General features: G+C 32.6%; 2 protein-coding genes and 1 long non-coding RNA gene across 4 annotated transcripts; 1 reads left to right on the plus strand and 2 right to left on the minus strand.

Moving 5' to 3' along the window:
* The first annotated feature begins 975 nt into the window (after window positions 1-975).
* Window positions 976-3,401, plus strand: LOC129877482 (patatin-like protein 7). The gene is made up of 2 exons (XM_055952993.1): window positions 976-2,030; window positions 2,821-3,401. The coding sequence occupies exons 1-2, from the start codon at window positions 1,089-1,091 to the stop codon at window positions 3,175-3,177; spliced, it is 1,299 nt and encodes a 432-aa protein (XP_055808968.1). The 5' UTR covers window positions 976-1,088; the 3' UTR covers window positions 3,178-3,401.
* A 789-nt stretch (window positions 3,402-4,190) lies between these two features.
* LOC129875905 (casein kinase 1-like protein HD16) lies at window positions 4,191-12,700 on the minus strand. Of its 2 annotated transcripts, XM_055951144.1 has the most exons (17): window positions 12,318-12,693; window positions 11,128-11,597; window positions 10,807-10,932; window positions 10,650-10,723; window positions 10,442-10,511; window positions 10,303-10,358; window positions 10,080-10,151; window positions 9,824-9,918; window positions 9,514-9,580; window positions 9,295-9,424; window positions 8,978-9,196; window positions 8,766-8,896; window positions 7,305-7,479; window positions 7,099-7,189; window positions 5,337-5,494; window positions 5,064-5,252; window positions 4,191-4,588 (listed from the first exon to the last, which is right to left on the minus strand). In XM_055951144.1, exons 2-17 carry the CDS (start codon window positions 11,542-11,544, stop codon window positions 4,529-4,531), a joined length of 2,130 nt encoding a protein of 709 aa, XP_055807119.1. In that variant the 5' UTR covers window positions 11,545-11,597; window positions 12,318-12,693; the 3' UTR covers window positions 4,191-4,528. The 2 variants fall into 2 exon arrangements, with proteins under 2 accessions (XP_055807119.1, XP_055807118.1); XM_055951143.1 differs by having other exon boundaries at window positions 8,766-9,196; window positions 12,318-12,700.
* A 7,704-nt stretch (window positions 12,701-20,404) lies between these two features.
* Window positions 20,405-22,919, minus strand: LOC129877800 (uncharacterized). The gene is made up of 4 exons (XR_008763617.1): window positions 22,650-22,919; window positions 22,467-22,581; window positions 21,468-21,542; window positions 20,405-20,753 (listed from the first exon to the last, which is right to left on the minus strand). It is a non-coding gene; the product is annotated as an uncharacterized LOC129877800 (long non-coding RNA).
* Between the last annotated feature and the right edge of the window lie 587 nt (window positions 22,920-23,506).

Consider the following 23,506-nt stretch of genomic DNA (forward strand, 5'->3'; position numbering starts at 1 on the left):
GAGTGTATAAATTGTTAGTAAACTGTATTGTAAATATTAAAATCAGTAACAACAAGTAAAGGTAATAAAACACAGAATCTGGAAAAATTAATGCAGAAACATAATCGAGCCCACTGAATGCACAGTGTGTCCTTAAGGAAATTATTCCCCTCAAAGTACCCGAGGTTTTAGAATTTTTCCTCCCAGGATAGAACGATTTACTCACCAAAGTAGAGGTACTGCAAATCTTTGGTGACAGCGAACCACTTGAAAGATGTATATCACACGATTTTAGGAAGTGCAGAAAGAAGAAGGAGAAGATGGTATGTTCAGAATTTCGTATGGAACATTCTGAAGATTTTACAGATATATATAGACTGTTTATACCTTTTCAGAAAAGGCACCTGTTGGGAAAAGGTTTGCCTGTTGAGAAGGTTTGCAACTTTTCGGACAAGGTTGCAACCATTCAAAAATCCGTAGAATTTTTTCCAATTAATTAATTAATTAAATAAATAATATTAATTAATTAAAAAATTTAAAGAAAATTTGGTCCAAAAAGATTATCAATCAATTGACCAAATTCGAAGCCGAAGCCGAAGCCGAAGCCGAAGCCGAGCGAGCGACGACGACGGCGCGAGGAGAGACCCTCTTCTTGACCCTTTAGCAACATGAAGGAGTGCTTCTATTTTTAAATAGGAGACTTTTCATTTCCACCACCTATGTGGGACCAAAGCTTATTTAATAAAATAAGAGAGAACATATCATTTCCTCTCCACTTCTTTTTCCCTCAATTTCCCATTCAACCTATCAATTAAACCCTACATAAATCAACATACTCATTAAAATATAATGATAATGTAAAAAAATATAAATAAAAAAATGTAAAACCCCACCCACCCAAACCCCACCCCTTAACCATCCCCAACCCCGCCAAAGGGAAAACACCCTGCGGCCTGCGGTTTGAGTCCTCTATATCTCTGTCACTCTTATGTGTGTATATATCTATATATATACACACTTGTCTACCTGTTCTTTTCACCATTCCTCTCTTCTCAAACCAATAATTCTTCAACAAAAAGGAAAAAAAAACTACAAAATCGAATACAAAAATGGCAGCAGCTGCAATTTCTACCATCTCAATGATCGATTCCAACTTAGAAGTTGACAAATTAACATACGAAATCTTCTCCATTCTAGAAAACAAGTTCCTCTTGAGCTACGATAATGACCCAAAACTTTCTCCTGCATGCAGAGAAAATCTTAATTTCTCCACCCCCTTTGCCGGAAACAAAAATGTCAGCGCCGGAAAAATCAGAATTCTCTCTATTGACGGCGGTGGGTCAACTAATGGCATACTCGCCGCTAAATCTTTAGCCCATTTGGAAGCAACCCTTCGTCGGAAAACCGGAAAGAATAACCCCCACATTGCCGATTTCTTCGATGTTGTCGCCGGCTCCGGTACCGGCGGGATCCTCGCTAGTCTTCTATTCACTCGTGGGAAAGATGGGGTTCCTCTGTTCACAGCAGAGGAAGCTCTCAAGTTCCTAAACGATAACGGCCGGAAAATCTCCCGATCTTCTTCAAATGGAGTTTTCCGGCGCGTTTTCCGGACGCCGGTGAAGGTTTTCAGTAACGTGTTCGGCGATTTAACTTTAAAGGAAACTGTAAAAGCAGTTTTAATCCCCTGCTACGACCTCACCACAGGATCACCGTTCCTGTTCTCGCGTGCTGATGCTTTGGAAGTGGACGGTTGTGATTTTAAGCTGGCGGATATATGTGGGGCCACAGTGGCTGATCATGCGGTGGACGTGAAATCAGTTGATGGAAGACGAAAGATCACAGCCGTTGGTGGTGGAGTCACCATGAATAATCCAACGGCTGCTGCTATCACTCATGTTCTTAACAATAAACAAGAATTCCCCTTTGCTAATTCAGTTGAAGATTTGTTAGTAATTTCTTTGGGAAATGGAGAATCAGATTCCGGCATCGGAAAAATGACGTCATTGCCGGCAGCGTTTGTTAAGATCGCCGGAGATGGAGCTGCCGACATGGTAAGTATATATATTTTGGTTCATGCAAATTATTTTTAATTAAAAAAAGAAGTGATAATAATTGCTAATAAGTATTTATGTGATCTCTGTCGGATGTGATTGATGTTGAGTCTATCTTTATTAGGCCACATTTTACCTACTTTATTATGTTAATTTCAATTTTAATGGTCTCAATATGAAGTAATGGGAACCCTTAAACAAAGTTGGTGCTTTGGAATTAATGAGTTATATTATACAAAAAAAATTCTCTCTTTTTTGGCATGGGACCTTGGATTACTTAATTTACATATTAAATGGTCCACAATATCTTTTGATTAAATTTTGTACCTAACTATATACTAGTAGTTTATTAGGAACTTTAATAATTTGGAATCTTAGGTAAGAATTTGCATTAAGTATGAACATCTAATGTGAAAAATGAGTGATTGGACTGTTTTTTTTTTTTTTTAGGTTATCGTTTATTAAAGATTATTAATGATGCTAGTATTAAATTGAGTTAACTATAGTTATATTTTATCTCTTCCTTCTCCGAGCTTCAATTATGGAGGAAGGAACTTAGTAAGGCATTAGTAACAACTATTAATATTATTTCATATTTTTTGTTTCATTTTTTCTGGAATAATCTCATGAATCTACTACAAGAAATTAAATTCAATACGTAATTTCAGCATTCAATGTGTTTATTCCAAAAATATTTCATTTTCAAATAACCTAATTGTATAAATATTTTTTACATCGTCAGTGTAATAAAGACTAATGTTTTTCGTTTTTTTTTTACCTACAAATGCAGGTAGATCAAGCTGTATCAATGGCATTTGGAGAATTTAGGAACAATAACTATGTTAGAATACAAGGAAATGAAATTATTGGAAAAAAACACCACATGATAAAAGATGAAAAAATGAGAAAATCAATGGCCATTTCTGAGGAAATGCTAAGGCAGAAAAATGTGGAATCCATATTATTTCAAGGGAAGAAATTGGTGGAAAAAACAAATTTGGACAAATTGGAAATATTCGCAGGTGATTTAATCAAAGAAGAAGAAATGAGGAAAAATAGCATATTATCCCCAGTTGTTTTGAAACAATCATCATCATCTCCTAGAACATCGTCTGCAACAACTTTATCGACTATTTCATCGTGTTAATTGAAACAATGATCATATATTAGCTCGATTTTAAGTTAGATTAGTAAGGTAAGGCAAGACAAGTTAACTCGATGAATTATGGTTTTGAAGCCAACTCGCGATGAATAATCTTAAACATCCGAGTTTGCGCTTAAGTTTTTCAGTTTATTTTTTTTGAATTTTTAGGTTTATTTTATTGTAAATTGTATATTTAGATTATGAATCTTGATGAATGGGTGTGTGTATTTTGTTGTTAATATTATCAATATTGCTTATTAGAGCAATGGTAAGCACTTGGTAACAGTAGTTTGTATATTTACCAACAATAGTTGTGCTTGATGATCATTTAATCCCAATAAATTTTTGTGTTAACTTTAACTCCCTTTTTTCCATATAAAAAGCTTTACAATTATCATTCACGGAAAAATAATTTCGAAGAAATACATTGCAGCGTCAGATACAATTTTTATTGTATCCATAGTTTTATGCACACACATTGGACCAGGAGATCACCGAGTCAAGCTGTGAAATAACCTTAATGTCGGGATCTACTGTTCAAGGGTGGCCAAGAAATTTTTACATAGTCTCTTCATTTGTTTTCTTAGCTAATAGGAATTTAGTTTCAAACCCGATTCGAAAGGGAGAAATACACCATGCTGTCTTGTACGATCCAAATCACAGGGTCAGACACAGATAAACACATTGAGCCACCTATGTGGTTGAGCTCACAGAACAAGCACAACAAGAGCGCTCTACTACTAAGCTAATAGCCAATCAATCTTTCTTTCTACCATACGATTTGACATGGGTTTTAAATACGGATATAGAAATCGATCTTTCCCCATAATCAAGGCATAGGGAGATCTTAGTGCACCGAGCTACCCTCCTCCGTATGGTAAAATACACGGTTTCCAAGCATGCTTTATGAAAACATGGCGCATCATTCCTTTTTTTCCAATTCCATAAAAGTTGCTTACTGGAGCTGACCAGCAAACTGACAAACAAGAGGCCTAATTGTCAGTCGAGTCGATCGATCATGGCAATCAATTCGCTGGATTATGGTAAAAATACACCTTCCAATTTAAAGGTACAAATATTTTTCAGCAATCAACCATTTCTTAGCCATAATTGCTAACACTAGAATAAACTTGGCCAGCATGCAGCAGCCACATTAGCTCAGTAAACTTCTAAACTTTCGTTTAACTTTTCCCATTACACAGTTGTACAGTACAACAGAACAAAAGATTTTACATGAAGAATCATAAGGACTCACTTTGGAGGCAATCCACAAGACCAGCTGAATTCATCCTCCAAATCTTTCCAAAGATAAAGTGACTACGATCGTTGATCGTCAACAACTCAGCAGTTGATGTCAGCAGACAGTTCGACCGTAGCAGATTGATGCAATGTAAAGATTTTTGGACCATTTTTCCTGCCAAATGAATGCAAACAATTTTAAAGTAGAAAAGGGAAGAACGAAAAGAATACATTCATAATAGATACGCAAACTGCAGCGTACAAATTCCTGGAAAACGGAACTTTGATTATTATAAACATAGACAATGGAGGCACAGCCAAAGACCGCATGTTGTTATAATACAATTTTCACAGCTTTCAAGAATTCAAATTCATTTCACTATTTAAACTCAAAACTTTGATGTGATATTTTCTCTATCAAACCAACTTTTTAAGCCATTATTTTCATATTTTCTCCCACGACTAATACAATAAACAAGCCCAACAAACATCCTAAATTCCGGGTCAGTCAAAGAAACGTCTTATAAATGGAACAGAGGGAGTACGTGATATATTCCATCAAAACTTCTTTTGCAAGTACTCCACTTGTTAGATTTTAGGAAAATCAAGGCAAACAGTAAACATGCAAGGTTATGCAAAAGAATCGTCACCTTTACATGGGTACTTGGGAAGGCAGATGTCCGCAAAGTCTCTTGAGTCTCATCAATCATTTTACGTCTTGGTATGCTCAATATGAAAGCTGCTTGATCGGCAGTGGCAGCCATAGAAGTTATTCTAAAACCACCTTCCCACCGTCGATGTATTCCTTCACTTGGGTAAAGGAAGTCTAGCTCAACAACCTATAAAGTCATCTTCTTTAAACCACTATTGTTGAGGAATTCAAGAAATGCAGTAAAGTGACAACTGAAAGAAAATTATTTCACCTGTTCCCCATATCCAGCGTTTCGGGACATCACCACACCCCAGCGACTGCCAGCAGTGGTCATTGATGTTACATGGAAACCTTCTTTCCATTTTTTGTTTATCCATTTAAAAGGAAAAGATTCACTCACTTTGTAAGACTGTTGTGTATAAGGAGTTCCTGATTCATCAAGCACAGAGAAATTAATAGATTGTTTACAAAACAATAAACAATAATCAAATCAAATTGATTCACAGCAAGCCTATTCATGGTAAACAATCTGCAGCGGATAATCTTAGCAACAAAATACAGCTCACAAACCGAAAATACAAAAAGAGGGGTTACTCATAATAAACCAGAAATAAAAACCATCCATATATTGTAGCTCTAACACCATTTAAATATTGTAGCTCTAACACCCTGTTATCATGAGATGCTTGCATGCATTGATCTCATTCAAGTAATAGCACACCTTTTCTCTTATCTGTTGGCTTGGAAATCCCATTTGATCTTATTTGCATTATAAATACTATAGCATCTACAGCTATATAATAAATTTTTTACAGTTCTTGTCAATATTAATTACAGGCCAAAAGTAGAAACATGCAAATGAAAAGCAGACTACCATATCCAAGAAACGAAAAGAAGGAATTTTTTCAAAAGAAACAGCACACTAGGACAACAACAACGAGAAAGTGTCAGCGCACTAGGCAGTGGTAAAAATAGGTTAAATAACTCAGCTACAGTTGCATTGACCGAACTAAAATGTTCTGAGGCAGCCACGACTAAAATACTTATACAGGTCAACCATTAGCCTGTGGTCTCAACTTTATTCTTCTTTGTAACCAAGATATCCAAGTAAGTTCACGGGTTCAAAACAAGGAGGCTACCCTGCTCCCACTTAAATACATTTCATGTCATTAACAGGGTTTGAACTCATGACATGCGCCCAATCCATGCATCCCAGGATGTGTCCTTACCTACGTCCTTACCACTGAATGAATGCCTCCAGGCTAGTCTATGGTCTTAACTTGCCCTACTTTTTTTAAAAATCTTTCTAACTTGCCCTACTTTTTCAGCAGCTAACTAATGGAAAGTGGTGATAAATTGCTATTTGGTATTCTAATTCCACCAGAGCACAACTCACATTTGAGGACATCTCATAGAAGGCTGCACTATGGAAAAGGTCTGAAGACATGAGTTAATCATCAGGTCCAGGCTACCCTTACAAGGGGCATATAATTCTACTTGACAATGTTTATAAGCAAGAGAACAAACCACATGAAGATCCCTATTGTTCAGTATTAGAACCACATGAACATCCCACTTCACCTCCCGGTCACACTTGTACTAGGAAACCTTTTATGCTTAAGCTTTATAGATCAAGTAGAAACTGAACCACATGAACATCCCCGTTGTTCCATCAGAGAACCACACGACTTGCCCCCCTTTCGACCTTGGTTTTTCTCTATCTAAAGCTGCATAAACCAACAAGCAGGAATGACCACTCTTAAACAGCGAAAATCAATCCACTGCTTTTTTCCAAACAGAGTTATTTTCTCTTCCATCCTTTGCCATTTGACTAAAGACCAGATCTGTAGGCTAGTGCAACAAAGTGAAAAACAATTAAAGCACAGACTCTATCTCCCTAATAAAGAAGATTTCCCACCAAAAATAGAAAGATGGAAACCATATCATTCCACAGGGAGAAGTCCATCAATTGATATTTCTGTAAACACCTCAAATTGTGAATCATTCAAATCACTTTTCCTTTAATATCTAACCTTTGGACATAACGACCAAGGAACTTCCATTAGCTGCACCAGCTATTGAGCTGATGTAGTAGTTCTTTTCCCACTGTTCCATTATCCAATCCTGATAAGACCAGCAACAGAGTCAGACAGTTGTTCGAGTATAACCCACGAAAAGAAGAGAGTCAAAGATAATCACTGAATAGAATATGTAAGTGCAAGGTGATTGAGATGATAACCTTATGGAGGAAGACAGGTGAAAGCTCATAAACCTGGGAAGAGAAACCAGTTCCTGCATCCATGATTAAGGCCCACAGATTGGATGCTGAGGCCACACAGCTGATGTAAAGACCGTCTTCATTTCCCTTGTCTACGTGCTGCCTAAGCCTAGTGTCAGCAACATTATAGTGGTACCTATAAAATCATCATGATACTTTTCTATCAGCAACTCACACTAATATAGAATCACATGCATTAAGAAGATAATTTAACATGAATATCCATGTTCTATGTAATAAATACTCAATTCATGAATATCTCACTTAATCCAGAAAGTGAGATAACACTTGCAGTCCTCATACGTAAACCTACCAAATCAAACAGTTTCTACAAGAATGTAGCCGGTCTTACCAGATTCTATAATATGATTCATTGAAAAATAGAAGGTAGAAAAATATTAGTCAAAGATATTCAAGGTGGACCAAAAAGGTTGCACACAAGGGTATTCACACTTTGATTTCCTTCTCTCACCTTAAGGGACAAAATGGTAGTAAAAAAAAACAATCAGAAGTGTACCTAAAACATCCATGCAAATATAAGGACGCAATTACATCTCTCAACACTATTCTAAAGTTAATCCTGTCAACCTAAACAAGATGTATAACATGTCCAAACAAAAGTAGAAAGGACACCTAAATTAAAGAAAGAGTTAGTTACAGTGCAAACTTCAAGAAAAATAAATTGACCAGCAGAGATGCAGTAACTAACCCATGGAAATAATTCTCAAATGTTTTCATAGGCCAGATTATCCAAAAACGACCAACCCAAGAATCATAAAATCGAGAAGCATACTTGTTAAAATGTTAAACCTGCAAACCTACTTGTATTCCTGTAATATATGCTGTATATATGAATAGTAAATCTAGATCCTTGTGGTCGGGCCCTTCCCGAACCCTGCGCATAGCTGGAGCTTTAGTGCACCGGGCTGCCCTTTTATATGAATAGTAAATCTAATTTGCGTTAGTCAAATATATAACCTCTCAAAAAAAACCATTTTATATACAGTTGAGAAAGAACAAAAGAACAAATGACATGAGGCAACAAGCAAGTCAACGTGAACATCTAATCCATATAAACAAATGACATGAGGCAACAAGCAAGTGAACGTCTATTCCATATACTTGTTGAATCCAACAACTGGCATAGGCTCTTACACAAGCCAAATTTATGACACACACCAAATAGGTATATCTAAGTTGCAATGTTATGGCAACTTAGATGCATAACTAATTAAATCATTAAAAGACTTTATTTGGAGGTCTAGAGTTTGATAAGATCCAAGACAAAATAGAAGTCAGGCACTGAGGTACCTCTTTAAGGAATTATAATAAAGACCAGATGTGTTTTTTTTTTTTTTTGAATTAAATGAATGACCAGACATGTTTAAACTCCTTATCACACTTTCATTTATAGCAACTTACCTCTGCTTCATAGGACGTCGTGCATTATAAACAGAAATCCATTGTGTTGCCGGACTACCTAATCGTACTTTTTTCTTTGGTTGCTCATCTTCCTCCAAATTTATTAGCAACCTTCCCCGCTTCTGCCCAACCTGATTAGACAAGAGGTAACCGGTGAGTGAGAAACCAATATTGTCATGCAAACATGTACATGCACGTATATGGATAAAAACCTTGAGAGCTCCATCAATTCTTATTGGCCGTAGTGATGTGACTGGCTCAATAAGACTCTCAAAGAAAGAGATAAGCTTGGCATAATTTGGTTCCTCATCAAATTTCATATTTGTCACAGCCTCAAGGAACTGCTTGAATGGTGCCGGACAAAAACAACACATCAACTCTGGAGAAGTGGCCATTTTCTTCTTACAGACAAGAAAACTCTTGTTGTCACCCTATCACAACTCAAAACAACAAATACAAGGAAATGATAAAGCTTCAAAAGACAAAATTAAACCACTAAAACAACTTACCGAAGCACATAACAACCAACCTGATAGCCTTGCCATGGTAACCTTCCCTTTATAAGAAATATTAATGTGTATGCTAGTGACTCAAGGTCATCCCTTCTACTTCCAGTCCGACCCAAATGCGCATGCACACTTGCATATCTTATGGTGCCCCTGTCAAAGCAAAAATATGAGTCCACATTTAATAGTGTTGTTGAATTGTATGCCCAAGATTATTCAAGTTACATGCCCTATAAACAAACCTGAATATATCTGGCCTCTGGTCATATTCAACATGCTGACCAGATGCTGCATCTTTCCATCTAGATGCTGCATTAACCAATAATACATCATGAACAGTACTCAAGATTAACATCGAATGAAAAGAAATGGTATTCTTTAAGTGTAGTGGACCTACAAGCAGAATTAATCTGATAGGTATTTTTCAACATGTCATAACAATTTGACAGGATCAACAATGTTTACATTAGATTAGAAACAAAATGATATGTACACTCCATGAAAAGAATATAAGTGATAAACAGAAAAGAAGATCATGATAATGCATCTTACCCAAACCGAGATCAATAAGATAGAGCTTTTTCTCATCTGGACTTCCCGGCAGACCAAGTAAGAAATTTTCTGGCTTCACATCTCCATGAACGAACCTTAAAGTGAGAACAAAAAATCAGATGTGAAAAAATAGGTCATTATTACTACATGACTCTTGAGTTTAGAGTGTTGAAAGCGAAAGGATGAAATAACATGTCTTGCTGTTTGACCCTCCCAAAAAAAACACATGTGTATTGCTGGAAGAGACAACAGTTACCCCTTAAGGTGCAGCTTTTCAAGAATCGAAATTGCCTCGACTGCAATACAGGCTACCATGTTCGGCGACATCCTGTTGCAAGATTAACGATCATCAATTAGAAAGACATACAGGTTACAACATATGCATGCCCGAGAAAATTTATATGTCGTACGTTGTTATGTTCTGCATTCCTATGTATGTGCAGGAAAATCAATGTAAATAGAACAAGTTGGCAACTTACGACTGGCCTAAAGAATTCCAGACATCCCACAAGCTGGGTCCAAGCATGTCCATGACCTGAAAAAAATTCCAGGAAATATCAGTAACGCTAAAGTGCTAGAACAAGAAATTCTTTTATAAGTGATGAAAACAAAAGTTACCAAAATGTAAAAGTCTCCCTGTCGGCCCTTAAAATGAACCCATGGGATTCCGTAGCATCCATTTAGGGTACTGTCAAGAAAAAAAGTTCACAATGGGATAATAAGTAAGAGATCTGAAGACAGTAAAATACAAAGATATCAAAGATTCTGAGATAGAATTCATGCTTGCAAAATCAAAGATTCTGAGATAGAGTTCGTGCTTGCTTACTTGTACACCTGCCACTCATAAGGAGGTCCATAGTTGCAACCTTTACTATTTCGATGCTCAAACTTTAATGCAACCTAGTGAGAATCATTATCACTGTATTATAATCCAAATAATGTCAGAAAGGCTCGAAAAAGATCCACTATGCCATAGGAAGTACCTCAACAGCATCTGGTCCTGTTCTCTCAGTTCCCCCGCTTGTTCTTCGACCAACATATACTTGCCCAAATCCACCCTTACCTAATTTCCTTTCCGTTTTATATACAGGAGAATTACCCACTTGCACCTGCATCCAGATACACAAACATTCATCTAAGAACTCTACTTACAATAGAAATTTAGCCTACATGTTATCATTAATGATGTGAAGGTATTTCACTTTCAAGGCAAGAGTTAACTTTAAGTTGTTTGTCAATTCACGTCATCCGTAAACTGTTAAGAACCCAAATGGAAAGAGACTTGAGAGCAAACAGGAAGATACCCTATCCGGTACAGGAGTTGTGCCTGCTTCTTCTTCAACTCCCATTACTTTGTCTGCACTTCCACCACCATCCATAGCAATTTTTTTATCTGCAGCACCGTCAACTCTATTAAAAGCTGGCTCAGCAACCCCAACAGGAGCAGCTTGAGGAAGAACCTCACACGGCGGCTCTGGGTCCAAATCTATCAATCTAATCCCCCTACCCCTACCAGCACCACTCTGCCTTCCACGTGTCGTCCCTGAAGGCCCTTTTCCTATAGCAGTTGCATTACCTCTTCCTCTTCCTCCACCACCTCTTCTTCTAGTTCTGTTCTGAGTAGGCAAGACCAAGTTTTCCTCTTGGCCAACAGGTTGAGGGGCAGGCTGGAGATCACCAAGCCGTTTTGATCTCCTTGCTCCACTACGCAACTCTGGCATCGTCACCCATGCAAATCACACTCAACTCGGTTCACCCACCTTGCCTTGAAAATCTGGAGTTAACACAGCATAAGAGCCAAAGAAAGTGTAACTATGAATGCAAGAATCCAATATTATCAACAATGTAGACTTCAAATAGAAACCAATAAACAAAAACACAAGGAACTCAGTCCAGGAAAGACAACAGCATCTAAGAAAAATCATAGTTTCCATGTATAAAACATGATCTTACATTATTAATTCCCAAAGTTCTGAAGTAAAGTTCGAAACTTTTTACCCATAAAAGTCTACAATGAACAACACAAGAAGAATCATATTTCCTACATACTTAAAAAGGACCAGTTATGCAGATAAGGAACATCTTTACTAATAAAACAATCAGAAACGCCCACAAACAAGTATGAAGTTTTCAAAAACTTCCCTTCATTTCCAGACAAAGAAGTGACACTGGAAGTATGTTTACAGAAATCTAAGTAACAATCCTAGAGGCTCAATTCCAACAGATATGAAAGCTTTAACCTTTTTGTAATCAATAAAAAGCTACAACAGCAAGAAACATCAGTGAAATAAATTCAAACAAATTCAAACCAATCAAAACAGATAATCGGAAAAAAAAACAATCCCCAGATGGATCGTCTTCATCCCATCACATATAACTCAACCGATCATCAAACAACCAACAAAAAATAAGCATTCTTGGCACATTTCACAAAAACCAAGAACCCAATAAAAGGAAACCCAAATAAAAAAATGGTACAAAAATCAAATCTTACCTCAAAAACAGCAAACCCCAGAAGAATCGGTGAGAAATGGAACCAAAAAAATCAAGAAAATTGAAGCAAGAAAATGGGTTTTCACAGAATCGGCGATCAATCTCAGATCTTTCAGAGAAAAATCAAGAAGAACCCCACATGGATAGTTGAAAGAAAAAAGAGGAAAAATCTTATCGGGAGAAGAAGAAGCTGGTTTTGGTGTTTAGCGTATATGGCGATAAGGGCATGAGCTTGAATGAAGGATGAAGTAACGTTACATTCGGTGAGGCAAAAAAAAATGGATTTTAGGAAAATTGAATTGAATGAATGGAAATGAAATGGAAATAGTTAGTAACAATGAGTGGGGGACTCTGTGTGTATGCTGTGCTGTATGTATTGTATCCCCTTTGTATTACCACCTTGGTACCTGTGCTGATAATCTTGATTAGTGTGTAATCTAATGTTATTTGTCCTTCTCTTATCATGTTTTAACTCTAACCTAATGTACTTGTCTTAGGACTCCTTTATAAAAAAAAAATGGATCTTCCGTATTCGTATTGAGGTTCGACTAAACGAACTCATGTGTTGTAGAATTTATTTCTTGGGGTAACGCTCTCAACAGAATTTTTTGTGGTTCGAAGTGATTGAGGTCTTACTAAATCGAATTTGTGTGTTGCAGAGTTCATTTTGATGGGTGCGCTCTCAATATAAATTTTTCATTCTCAAGGGTCAAATTGATTGAGGTCTTACTAAATCGAATTCATGCACTGTAGGATTCATTTTTGGAGATGCGCTCTCAACGAGATTTTTTCATTCTCAAAAGCTCGAAGTGATACAGGTTTTACTAAATTTAGATTCGTGTGTTGCATTCATTCTCAAATGCTCAAAGTGATACGAGTCTTATTAAATCTGGATTTGTGTGTTGCACAACTTATTTTTAAGAGCAGCGCTCTCAACGAGAACTTTTTCATTCTTAGGGACTCGAAGACATTGGCGTCTTACTAAATTTAAATTTGTGTGTTACAAGGCCTATTTTTGTCAACAAGATTTTTTTTCCATTCTCATAGGCTCGAACTGAGATCTCTGATTAAGGATCAAGAAACCTTGAACTATCTCACCACAACTCATGTTGATGTCTTTATTATTATTATTATTTAGTATTCAAAACTTATCCAACTAATCAAAATTTGCACCAAATAAGTCCAATAAGGTCCCTTTTGTCCATAAATTTTGAAGTTGAAACTTGAAGTTGTGGTTGGATATGCATCTTACTTGGATTTTTTTTAGGTTTTGTGACTCATTTTTTGGAATTTGAAAATATTTAAAGATTAAATTTTTAAAATTTTATCAAATTTCATGGTCAAACAACTATTTAAAGATAATTTATTCAAATATACTCTTACAATTTATGCTACTACTTAAATATAAATATCGAGTAACTCTATCCATCCAAGTATCAAGTCCCTAGGGCTTGTGGACACTAAAAGCTTTCTTTTTTTCTTTTAAATCTTTCTTTGCAATGAATCGAAAAGTGAAAGGCAGGACCCGATCTCAAGAGTTAATTTCAAGTCACTAGTCAGTGAAAGGTTTAAATAATACTGTGTGCAACTAAGTATAATGTGTCAAAGGTCACCAAGTTGTTGATTAACTAATCAGCCTCTAACTTAACTCTTAAATCCGCAGGTTGAAAGCCTACTTGTCGAAGTCAGCCCTACTACATATACAATTTGTAGGACCACGCCTAATTGCGGTATCAAGTTCATATCCTTTGCCTTTTTTTTAAAAGAAAATATGCTTGATAAAGCAAATAAAGACTCGTTTTCTTTCACATCATGTGTTAGAACATCAAATGACATTTCATGTGGCGGAGGAATCCCAGTCCAATGCCCTAAGCTCACGGTGACAGAATATTGTTATGTCCTTGAAAAGTGTTCTCCAAGGAATTATGTGTTAGGAGTTATATCTCTCACCCTTTCACCTTCAATGAAATCAGAAGCATGAAAAATGTGATCTAGCATTTTAGAAAAAAGTCTTTCTCTTTATTTATGTCAAACTTCAGCTACCTTATAGCGATGAAGAGATATTTCCTTGATTCTTTGCCTAATTCTTCTTTTGGGAAAACAGTTTTTGATTGACTTTTCTTGATTTCATAAAGGAAAACAGATTGTTTTGCGCATTCAAACAATTGAAAGAATTTGCGGGGAAGATAACAAACATGTCTTCTATGTATCACTTAACATCATTTTATTTGTTAATTAATTCTTAAGTTTACTTATTTAGTTAGGTGTATGTAACAACTAATGCACGTAAGTATTTATTGAGATTGTCCAACATTTTTGTCTTCGCTGAAATTTAAATTTGAAATCTCACGAGTCTCAACACGCTTCATTAATCATTAAGTCACATCAACCTTTGAGTATTCTTATCAAAACATTCTCTATCTTGCAAGAGTAGTATATTACCTTAAACTTGGAATGTATATACATACAAACAAACTGTTTTTTAAAAAAAATAAGTTTTCATGTAATATTATAAAAGAATTGTAAGTGCAATGATACTCTTAAAACACTTTTTGTTTAGCCAAACTTTTAAAAGTATGTTTTGAGAATATTATTAGTTTGTCTAAAAATGTGTTTGGCTAATGAATTTAAGAAGTATTTTTGTCAATATTAGATAAATAATTATATTTGGCCAAAATTTTATAAATGTTTCTCAGAAAAAAAGTTCTTTTTTCAATATGTGAAAAACTATTTTTACTACTGTACTTCTCAAAAGTTACTCTTCTTTTTTTCTTAAAGTCATCAAACACCTTAACTCTCTTAATTTTTTTATTTTATCTTTTTGTCTTCCTAAAATCTTGATCAAACAAAATATTAATGTTTTATATTTATCAAATCCAAAGAGTATATCTTACTTAATACATTCGTAAGAATTTGTTTTTGTATAGTTTTGTGTAGATTACATGCATAGTTCCTCATAGTATATATAAGGCAACAACGATAAATATTAAGTTTAGTGGTTTATTCCATGATGAATTATATTCAGTAACAAATCATAATTGAAACCCCCACCCCCCCAAAAAAATAATAAGAAGAAGGTAACATTTTTATATGATAAATGTAGGTCTTGAAAAAGAATCTATATCTATATATAATATAAAGGAGAAATATACACAAGGTGATGTAGCACCTCTTTATAACCTCCATTTATATTTATTTTTTTTCTCTTTTTTGGCTTTTTTTCTTAAATTAATTATTATATTGTAAAAGTAAATTACTTAATTTATTACAAGTAAATATTTTATTAATGGAGGAACATTTGGAACAAAAGACTCTTCACATGCCAATTTACAAGAAGTAATTATTCATAACTCACATATCTTTAATGTCTACTCTTAATAAATTCATTTTTCTTTTTGCTCTTTTTTTCTTTCTTCTAATCATAAATAAATCATAAAATGATAATATTTTAAGAATTTATATTTTTATTATTTAATTTATTTACAAGGATTCATGATTTACACTTCTTTAATTTTTACTTTTAATAATATTCATAACCCCCATAATTTTCATGTCTATAACCTCCAAATTTTAATTTGTAAGTTTATGGTGTCTTATGGTATTCCTCTATTTGTCTATATAAAATTCATATTTAGTTTTATGAACATTCACATTGAAGATTATCTTTTCTCCTCTTCATCATATTGATTTGTGAATGGAGTAACATGTAACAAAAAAGAAGTGTATGAATGTAACAAATGTTTTATTTTCAAGTCTTTTTTTTCCTCTATTTTGCCTATATAAGTTCATATTTAGTTTCATGGAGATTCATATTCAATATTATCTTCTCTCTTATTCAATATATTAGTTTGTGATTTAATTCACATATAACAAAAAAGAAGTACATGAAGGTAAGAAATATGTCATTCTCAAGTCTTTTTTTTAATCTTCATGTACTATTATGTTTTTTTAATATTTTATTAATTTATGTATTATCATCCTCCAAACAAGTATCATAGTGATTGTTTTCTCTAACAATCAGTTTGCAGTTGACACTAACATTATAATCATATACTGTAGTTTGATTATAATATTTGTTAGATTTGAAGAGATGATTATTGTTCATTGTTAGTACAATTGAAAAAATAATTTGTAGATACATTGTATAATTTAGATTTCTTTCCTTTAATATGAATATTTTTTAATTGGTATAATATTTTATTTATTCATAATTATGTTTAAATTTTTTATTCAATTTGTAGCATATGAAGAGTTTGACATAGCTAGGACATAGCTAGGGAGCAGAATATAGTGTCGAATCTACTTGCAAAGGAACATGGCAGAAGAAAAACTTTTTTTGAAGCATAATTAGGAATTACTTTTGCTAGATTATTTTCTTACATTGACTTAGATTAGTAACTTAGCTATTTTTGCTATAACCTTCTTGAACTTTGGCTTGTATTAATAACTAAGCTAGATATATGAGCCCGTTTGGATGGGCTTAAAAAAAGTAACTTTTATGTATGAAGTGCTTTTAGAACTTTAAAGTGCTGAACGTTATTTTTATAAATAAGTAGTTGAGTGTTTGGATAAAAGTGCTTAAATGAGAAAAATTATGTGAATTTTAGGGTTAAAAGAATAAAAAGGGTAGTTTGAGAATTTAGTTAAAATATAAAGGATATAAAAGTAATTTCTATGGTCAAAGAAAATGACTTTAAGCACTTAGAAAAAAAAAGATAGGAATCCTAACTTTTCATTTTTGACTGACTTTAAGAACTTTCTGGCTTAAAGTTAGCATTAGGCAAACACGTCCAAAAGCTGAAAAGGGGCTTTAAGTTGGTTTTGACTAACTTAAAGCCAATCCAAACGAGCTCATATTGAAAATACTACTCACTTGGTCTTTTACTATCCTACTTTTTTTTGTTATGAAGCACAATTAATATCATTATTCAATTTCAATCAAAAGAATTATAATGATCATGAGTTTCATTTTTATTATGCTAGCAAAAGAATAATTATAAAACAAAATACTAATTCTATAATTCATTTTTTTGTTTTGCGTATGTAACAATCTGTTTTCATCACTACTATTTTTTGTTCGAAATGTATTTATATATTTTTTTAATTACTTTGTCAATATAATAGTGTAAGTGATTTATATACTTTTTTATGTCTTAATAATATAACTAAAAAAAATCTATCTTCTATATATTATATAATTGAAGTGTTGAAATAATAAGATGACACATATTTTATAGCCATCAATTATTTATTTATTTTGGTTCATTTTTTATCCCCTCTCCCCTCTCCCCTTATTTTCACATTCATTAATTTATTATTACAAATAAAATCAATGCATAATTAGTAATATATTTAATGACTCATAACTCTTCATATTACATGTAACTTCCATTCTTAAATATTTTTTATAAATTTTGTGTGTTTTATTTTCATAGTATTTTAAAATATTTAAAAATTATTATAAATGAATGTAATAATAAAGACACAACGAAGAAATTCAATTTTTTTACGAAATCAGAATTTGTATATAGAATTTAGTATTCTTACAAAAGATAGAGAAAATTAAAATATAAAAAATTATTATTTCAAAATATGACCTCTTATTTCATTTACTTTACCACAATAAATATTTTATTTTACTATAAACATATGAATAGTTTGCACTTAAAAAGATGCAAAAAAAAATTATTTTGTATATTGAAAAAAGATTTTTTAAAAAAATATATCATGTCTCAGATGAAAAAAATATCAATATTATTTTATATATCCTGCACTAATCTAAATATAAATATTATATTCTATTTTATATCATTTAGAATTATAATATATACAATCACGCGGATAATTTCACTAGTAACTATTTAAAGTTGAAATTTAAGAAGAGTATTTGAAAGTCGGTTGAAATGCATACAATGATTTAATTAAATATACACCAATTCAGTAAATACATTATTTTAATCATGAAATTAGTTTAGCAAATTTAAGAACAATAAATAGGAAAAAAAATTAATGACCTTAACCTAACTAGTGTGATTTTAGGTTTGGGCTCTAAATATTTAGGCTTGGTCCTTCTAACCAAAATCTTTGTTTGTTTCCATCAAACTTTTAGAGCATATTTGGAAAGTCACCATATAATTGAGATTTGTTGTAATTTGATGTAATTTTATTTTTTGACATGTTTGGTAGATCAAGTAATTATTTGGTAAGAGTGAAATTTGGTGTAATTAAAGGGGAGTAATTACACTCTTCAATTTCTAAGGGAGAGTAAGGATTTTGGTGTATGCAATTTTTCATATTATTTATTATTCTATTTTTTTAAAAAAATAATTTTGTTAATATTCTAATTTTTAAAATCATATTTATGTACGTTGTGTTAAAATTTGATATAAGAGCATTATGTTAAAAAAAAATTCTTGAATGACATATTTTCAATTTCATTTATTTTAATACTATTGACTTGATATTTCACATTGCACAACATTTATTTTAAACTTGATAGATTATTTTTTTGTCAAATATTTTAATAATTTTATGACATTATATTTATAATTTTAACATTTTTTTCAAACATATATTTCATGTTGTTCATAAAAATCTTATACTTTTAGTTTATTTGATTAAATTATTTAACATATATTAATTTAAAAAATAGAAATAAATTTTTTTTTATAATATTAGTTAAGAACATATGTTTATTAATTAATATTTAATTTAATATCATTTATAAAGATCCTTATTTGTCTAATATAAATTTTAAATTTAGAAAATTAACTTTTATTTTTAAAATTTAATATAACCTTATAATTACACTAGTGCAACCAAACAGAACAATTGTAATTACACTATGACAAACAAGCAGGTCATCGTAATTACTAGACTGTTTAATTAGTAGGCTAGTAATTACTATCCTAATAATTACACAAATTTCAATTACTAGGTGATTTTTCAAACAGACCCTCGTAATTTTTGGTTTTGGGTCCCATTTTTCCTTTTCTTTAAAAATATATTTAAGTCCACACATTCCTAAATTAATTGTTTTTTTTTAAATCCTAAATTAACGGTGTTTTACTGAACACAGTTAAAAAAAAGAAAGAAATATTTTAAAAACCCACGAGTTAAAATAAGTTGTACAAATTTGTGCGTCTATATATCATTTTATTAAAAAAAAAATTAATAAGTTGAAAATTTTAACTATTTTAAAATAAAGATATACCATAATACATAAATTAAAATAACAAGAGTAGTATTTTTTTTTTCTAGAAGTATGGATCTAGAGGAAACAATTTGCCTTTTTTTTTTGGTAAAAAAATCAATTATTCTTCTCTAAATCGTAATTAAATTGATTGATCCGATTAATAAATTGTTTCTCATAGAGAATTTCTCTATTTTTATAATATAAATTCGAAAACTTAAATTAATGATTGCATCACATTATTCATCGGTTCTAAAATCAATTCTACAAACTATTTCCAAATTCAAAGTCCTAACAGTTATTGTATTAATAAAGAAACGATTTGGATTAGACACAAATTAATTAATAATGAATCTATAAGATATTGAATTATTAGAAATATTATAATCATGAATCACTATTATAACCTCTATTTTCATAATAACCTCATTTTTATACTCAAATGTCGCTGTGATTTTAAATAGAAAAAAGTCCACCAAATTTAATTTTTTCTGATTGATTGGCTCCTTCTATAGGTGTAAATATGTATTCATCTGTTTCTTTGGTGAACTGAATTTTAAGTTAATATGTTTTATCAAAACAAAAAAGATATTTGTTGAATGATAAGTGATCGACTTAAGTTACTTTTCTAACTTATAATATATATGTTTTTATAAGTAACGTATGCAGTTATTAAAACACGAGAAATGGTTGAACATAGTCATTTACAATTTGAATAAAATATTTTTTTATTTATTAAGATCATTTCTGGACCAAAGTATTGATGGTAAAGACATTTTTGGAGCAAACTATAAACGAAGGACATTTTTAACCCTTTTCCCTTAAATAAATAATAAAGCATATATCATTCAAAATAACAACTTAAAAGAAAGTTCACAATCTAAGCGCAAGAAGGATTAGGAGAGGATAAATTACTGCAAATGAGAAGTGTTTGAGGTTCCTTATACAAAACAATGAATTATGCATGTTCTTCAACCATTTCAACTTTAACATGGTAGCTGCATTCCTCACTTTGCGGCAGTATATAACATTTCATACTTGACCTCAATTTTAACCTTTCATATAAGCTAGTTAAGGCTTTCCAAGAGTTGTTGAATGCTTGTAGTTACTCTTTGTTGGCGAACATGACTTGCCACCTGACCTCTTTCCGTTTTTAGCTTTGTTAAATATGATCGAAAACTCCTCAGCTGAAGTTGGGTCACTGACATCCCACTCACCAAATTTTGGAAGTGGACAACCTGCTTTCTATAGTAATTAACAAATAACTATGAGATCTTGAAATTCTATATCAATGGGAAAAAGAGTATGAAAATACGTCTCGAATAAACCAGCAAATTCAAACAAATTGAATCAACCAGATTGAATGAAACATTATCCCTTCACCAAGAGAGGGGAGGTGTGGGCTAAATGTCTGGTAATCGACATTTTCAATAAGTAAACTTCTAATCATTGCTAGTCTTGCAATGCTACAAGAAGTGAAGTTTAAAACGTTGTAAAGCCTTGTATTAGCACATATATGCAACTAATAGTAGTTCAAAGATTGTATAATTCATCACACATTTTATGATTAATAGCCCAAAATATATAAACATCTTATTAGCACCAAGAAATGGTTAAGCAACAGACAACTGCTTTGGTGTAGTCGAGAAAGTCAAGTAGCAAACTAACTCGTGAAAAAGGAAAGAAACATAATGAAAGAGGCAAAAGGTTATCTATAGTTTTGTTTCTCTGTAATAATAATTTGGTTGCTTATTTCATAGCCTATTAACTCTCCCTTGTCACACAAACATGATCTTCAGAAATGTATTCAACATGCTCAACTATGACTTTTGAAGTTTGATCAGCCCATTGAACTCAATTCCGATGCCACTTGTGATAATAATCTTTTTTCTCTAGAAAAAATATTGTTTTTACTTTGCCATGAGTGGACATAACATATAGTGTATATAGTAATCTTACATTTCGCCGGTGGCGCACATTGCAATATTTTATAGTTGTGTTGGAGGATTATTACTTGAATGTACAATTGCAGACCTGCACAAGAATCATACTTGTATTATTACTAAGTTGCACATAAAACATACTACGGTATATGCTATATATCAATTTTTGAAAAGACAATCTAGATAGCTCACTATACCAAGATAGACAGATGAAACATATTACGGGTGGATTCTTCACCCATTTTATTTGTGACTTTCTCCGTTTACATTCTGCCTCATTAAATACTTTGGGGGTGTTATGAGCGCAATCCATAGTATCCCTATGATACTTTTTATGATGTTTTGTTAGACGGACTGAACAGTTCATTTAATTTGAAGAATAAATGAAAAAATTGAGGCGTTCTCTTCTACCACATAATCTCCAGCTATGAAAACACAAATGCCTCTTTGGGCCCATCATAAGACTAAAGCTTTTTCGATAGGTGATCTTTATTTTTATCTATTTTAGAGGGTTGTCCGAGCAGGACATCCAAGCTTGAAAATCATACTCCACGACAATTATCAATTACCCATATAAATACTACATCAAGTCGAATGATATCTACAAAAAAAGTTTCTAAAGTGCGAACAATCACTGCTTTGACAGGAGGGTTATGAGTCGTTCCAGACAAAGTAGGAGGTAAACTATGGGGAAGTCTATATAGCAAACAACAAATTGTATAATTTACAAACATGATCTAACAAACATGGCTAATTATAAGCTTACATTTAGCCAGAACTTTTCAACTAATAACACAATTTGAACACTCACTCCTTACTTATATTGAATCACAATTTTTTTAAGAAGGAAAATCGATAATAAAATTTGAAATGCTTTTAATTATCGAATCCTACCGAAGAAGAACCCATATATGGTTGTTGATTATTATTCTAAGCACAATCAAGATCCAAGTGTTATACAAAAAAGGAAAACACATAATAAAATTTTGGAGTCCTTTTAATTATCGAACCGTACCATAGAAGAATTATTGATGACCATTCTCAGGATAATTGTGATCCAAATGATAAACGATTGCTGCAGAAGTCAATTTGATTTCAAGCCGTACAATGACAGAGGTTTGAAAGAGAACCTGCAAATCACAGAAAGTGAAGCATGAAAGGAAAAACTAAAATTTCGAAAGAGGGAAAAAAGATCTACCTTGAATGAAGGATAAATCGAAGACCGCACATGTTAGGGAGGATTGTGTTGTAACGGAAGATAATGAGGCAGTGATGCAGGGGAGCATCTGTTCTAATTGAAAACAGGATGTGAAGAGGTGTATTTGGGTTGTCGAAGGTTCCTTTTTCCTAAGCGTACACTTATGATTATAAGAAAATATTGTGTGGTAACAGATAAATACCATTCCAGATGAAAACAACGAAGAAGACGACATGAAGGATGGGGCACAGACCGCAACTCGGTGGTATAAGAAAAAGTAGAAGATAGTGAGACTAAAGAAACGTCTTCTAGGAAGCAACCAATTAAATAAAACTTAAAAGAAGCGATTAAAAGAAGTGATCGTTAAAATTTATGGAAAAAAATTCAAAAAATTCAAAAAATAAATAATTTAATAGCAGGCCTAAGAAAGCGCCATATAGGCGGGCCTAAGATTTTCTTTTATATATATATATATATATAATTTTTTTAAAAAAATGAACTTACATCTCCCGGATATAATTTCAAAATTAGTTATTATAAAAAATCTTAGTAGCTCAATTGATTGACTATCAAAACTTTTTCGAGTACAGGTTCGATTCTCACCTTGTAATCTCCTCCCCATTTTGACATTTCCCCTTCCCCTACCTCTAATTTTATAACATTCAGTAATGGTACATACCGCCTAGCAATCAACTGTTGTAACAAGTAAACTAGACAGAGTGTAGCGGCAATTGATTTCTTTAGCCCTTCCTACCAGCCTAGATTTGGGAAGCAGCTCCTCTCCAATATTTGATAAATACATACAATTGCATCATTCACATATAAACCCTCTCAATTCCAGAATCAAATCAAGAACA

Source organism: Solanum dulcamara, chromosome 12, assembly GCF_947179165.1.
Source record: "Solanum dulcamara chromosome 12, daSolDulc1.2, whole genome shotgun sequence".
In the NCBI taxonomy this organism is placed as follows: domain Eukaryota; kingdom Viridiplantae; phylum Streptophyta; class Magnoliopsida; order Solanales; family Solanaceae; genus Solanum; species Solanum dulcamara.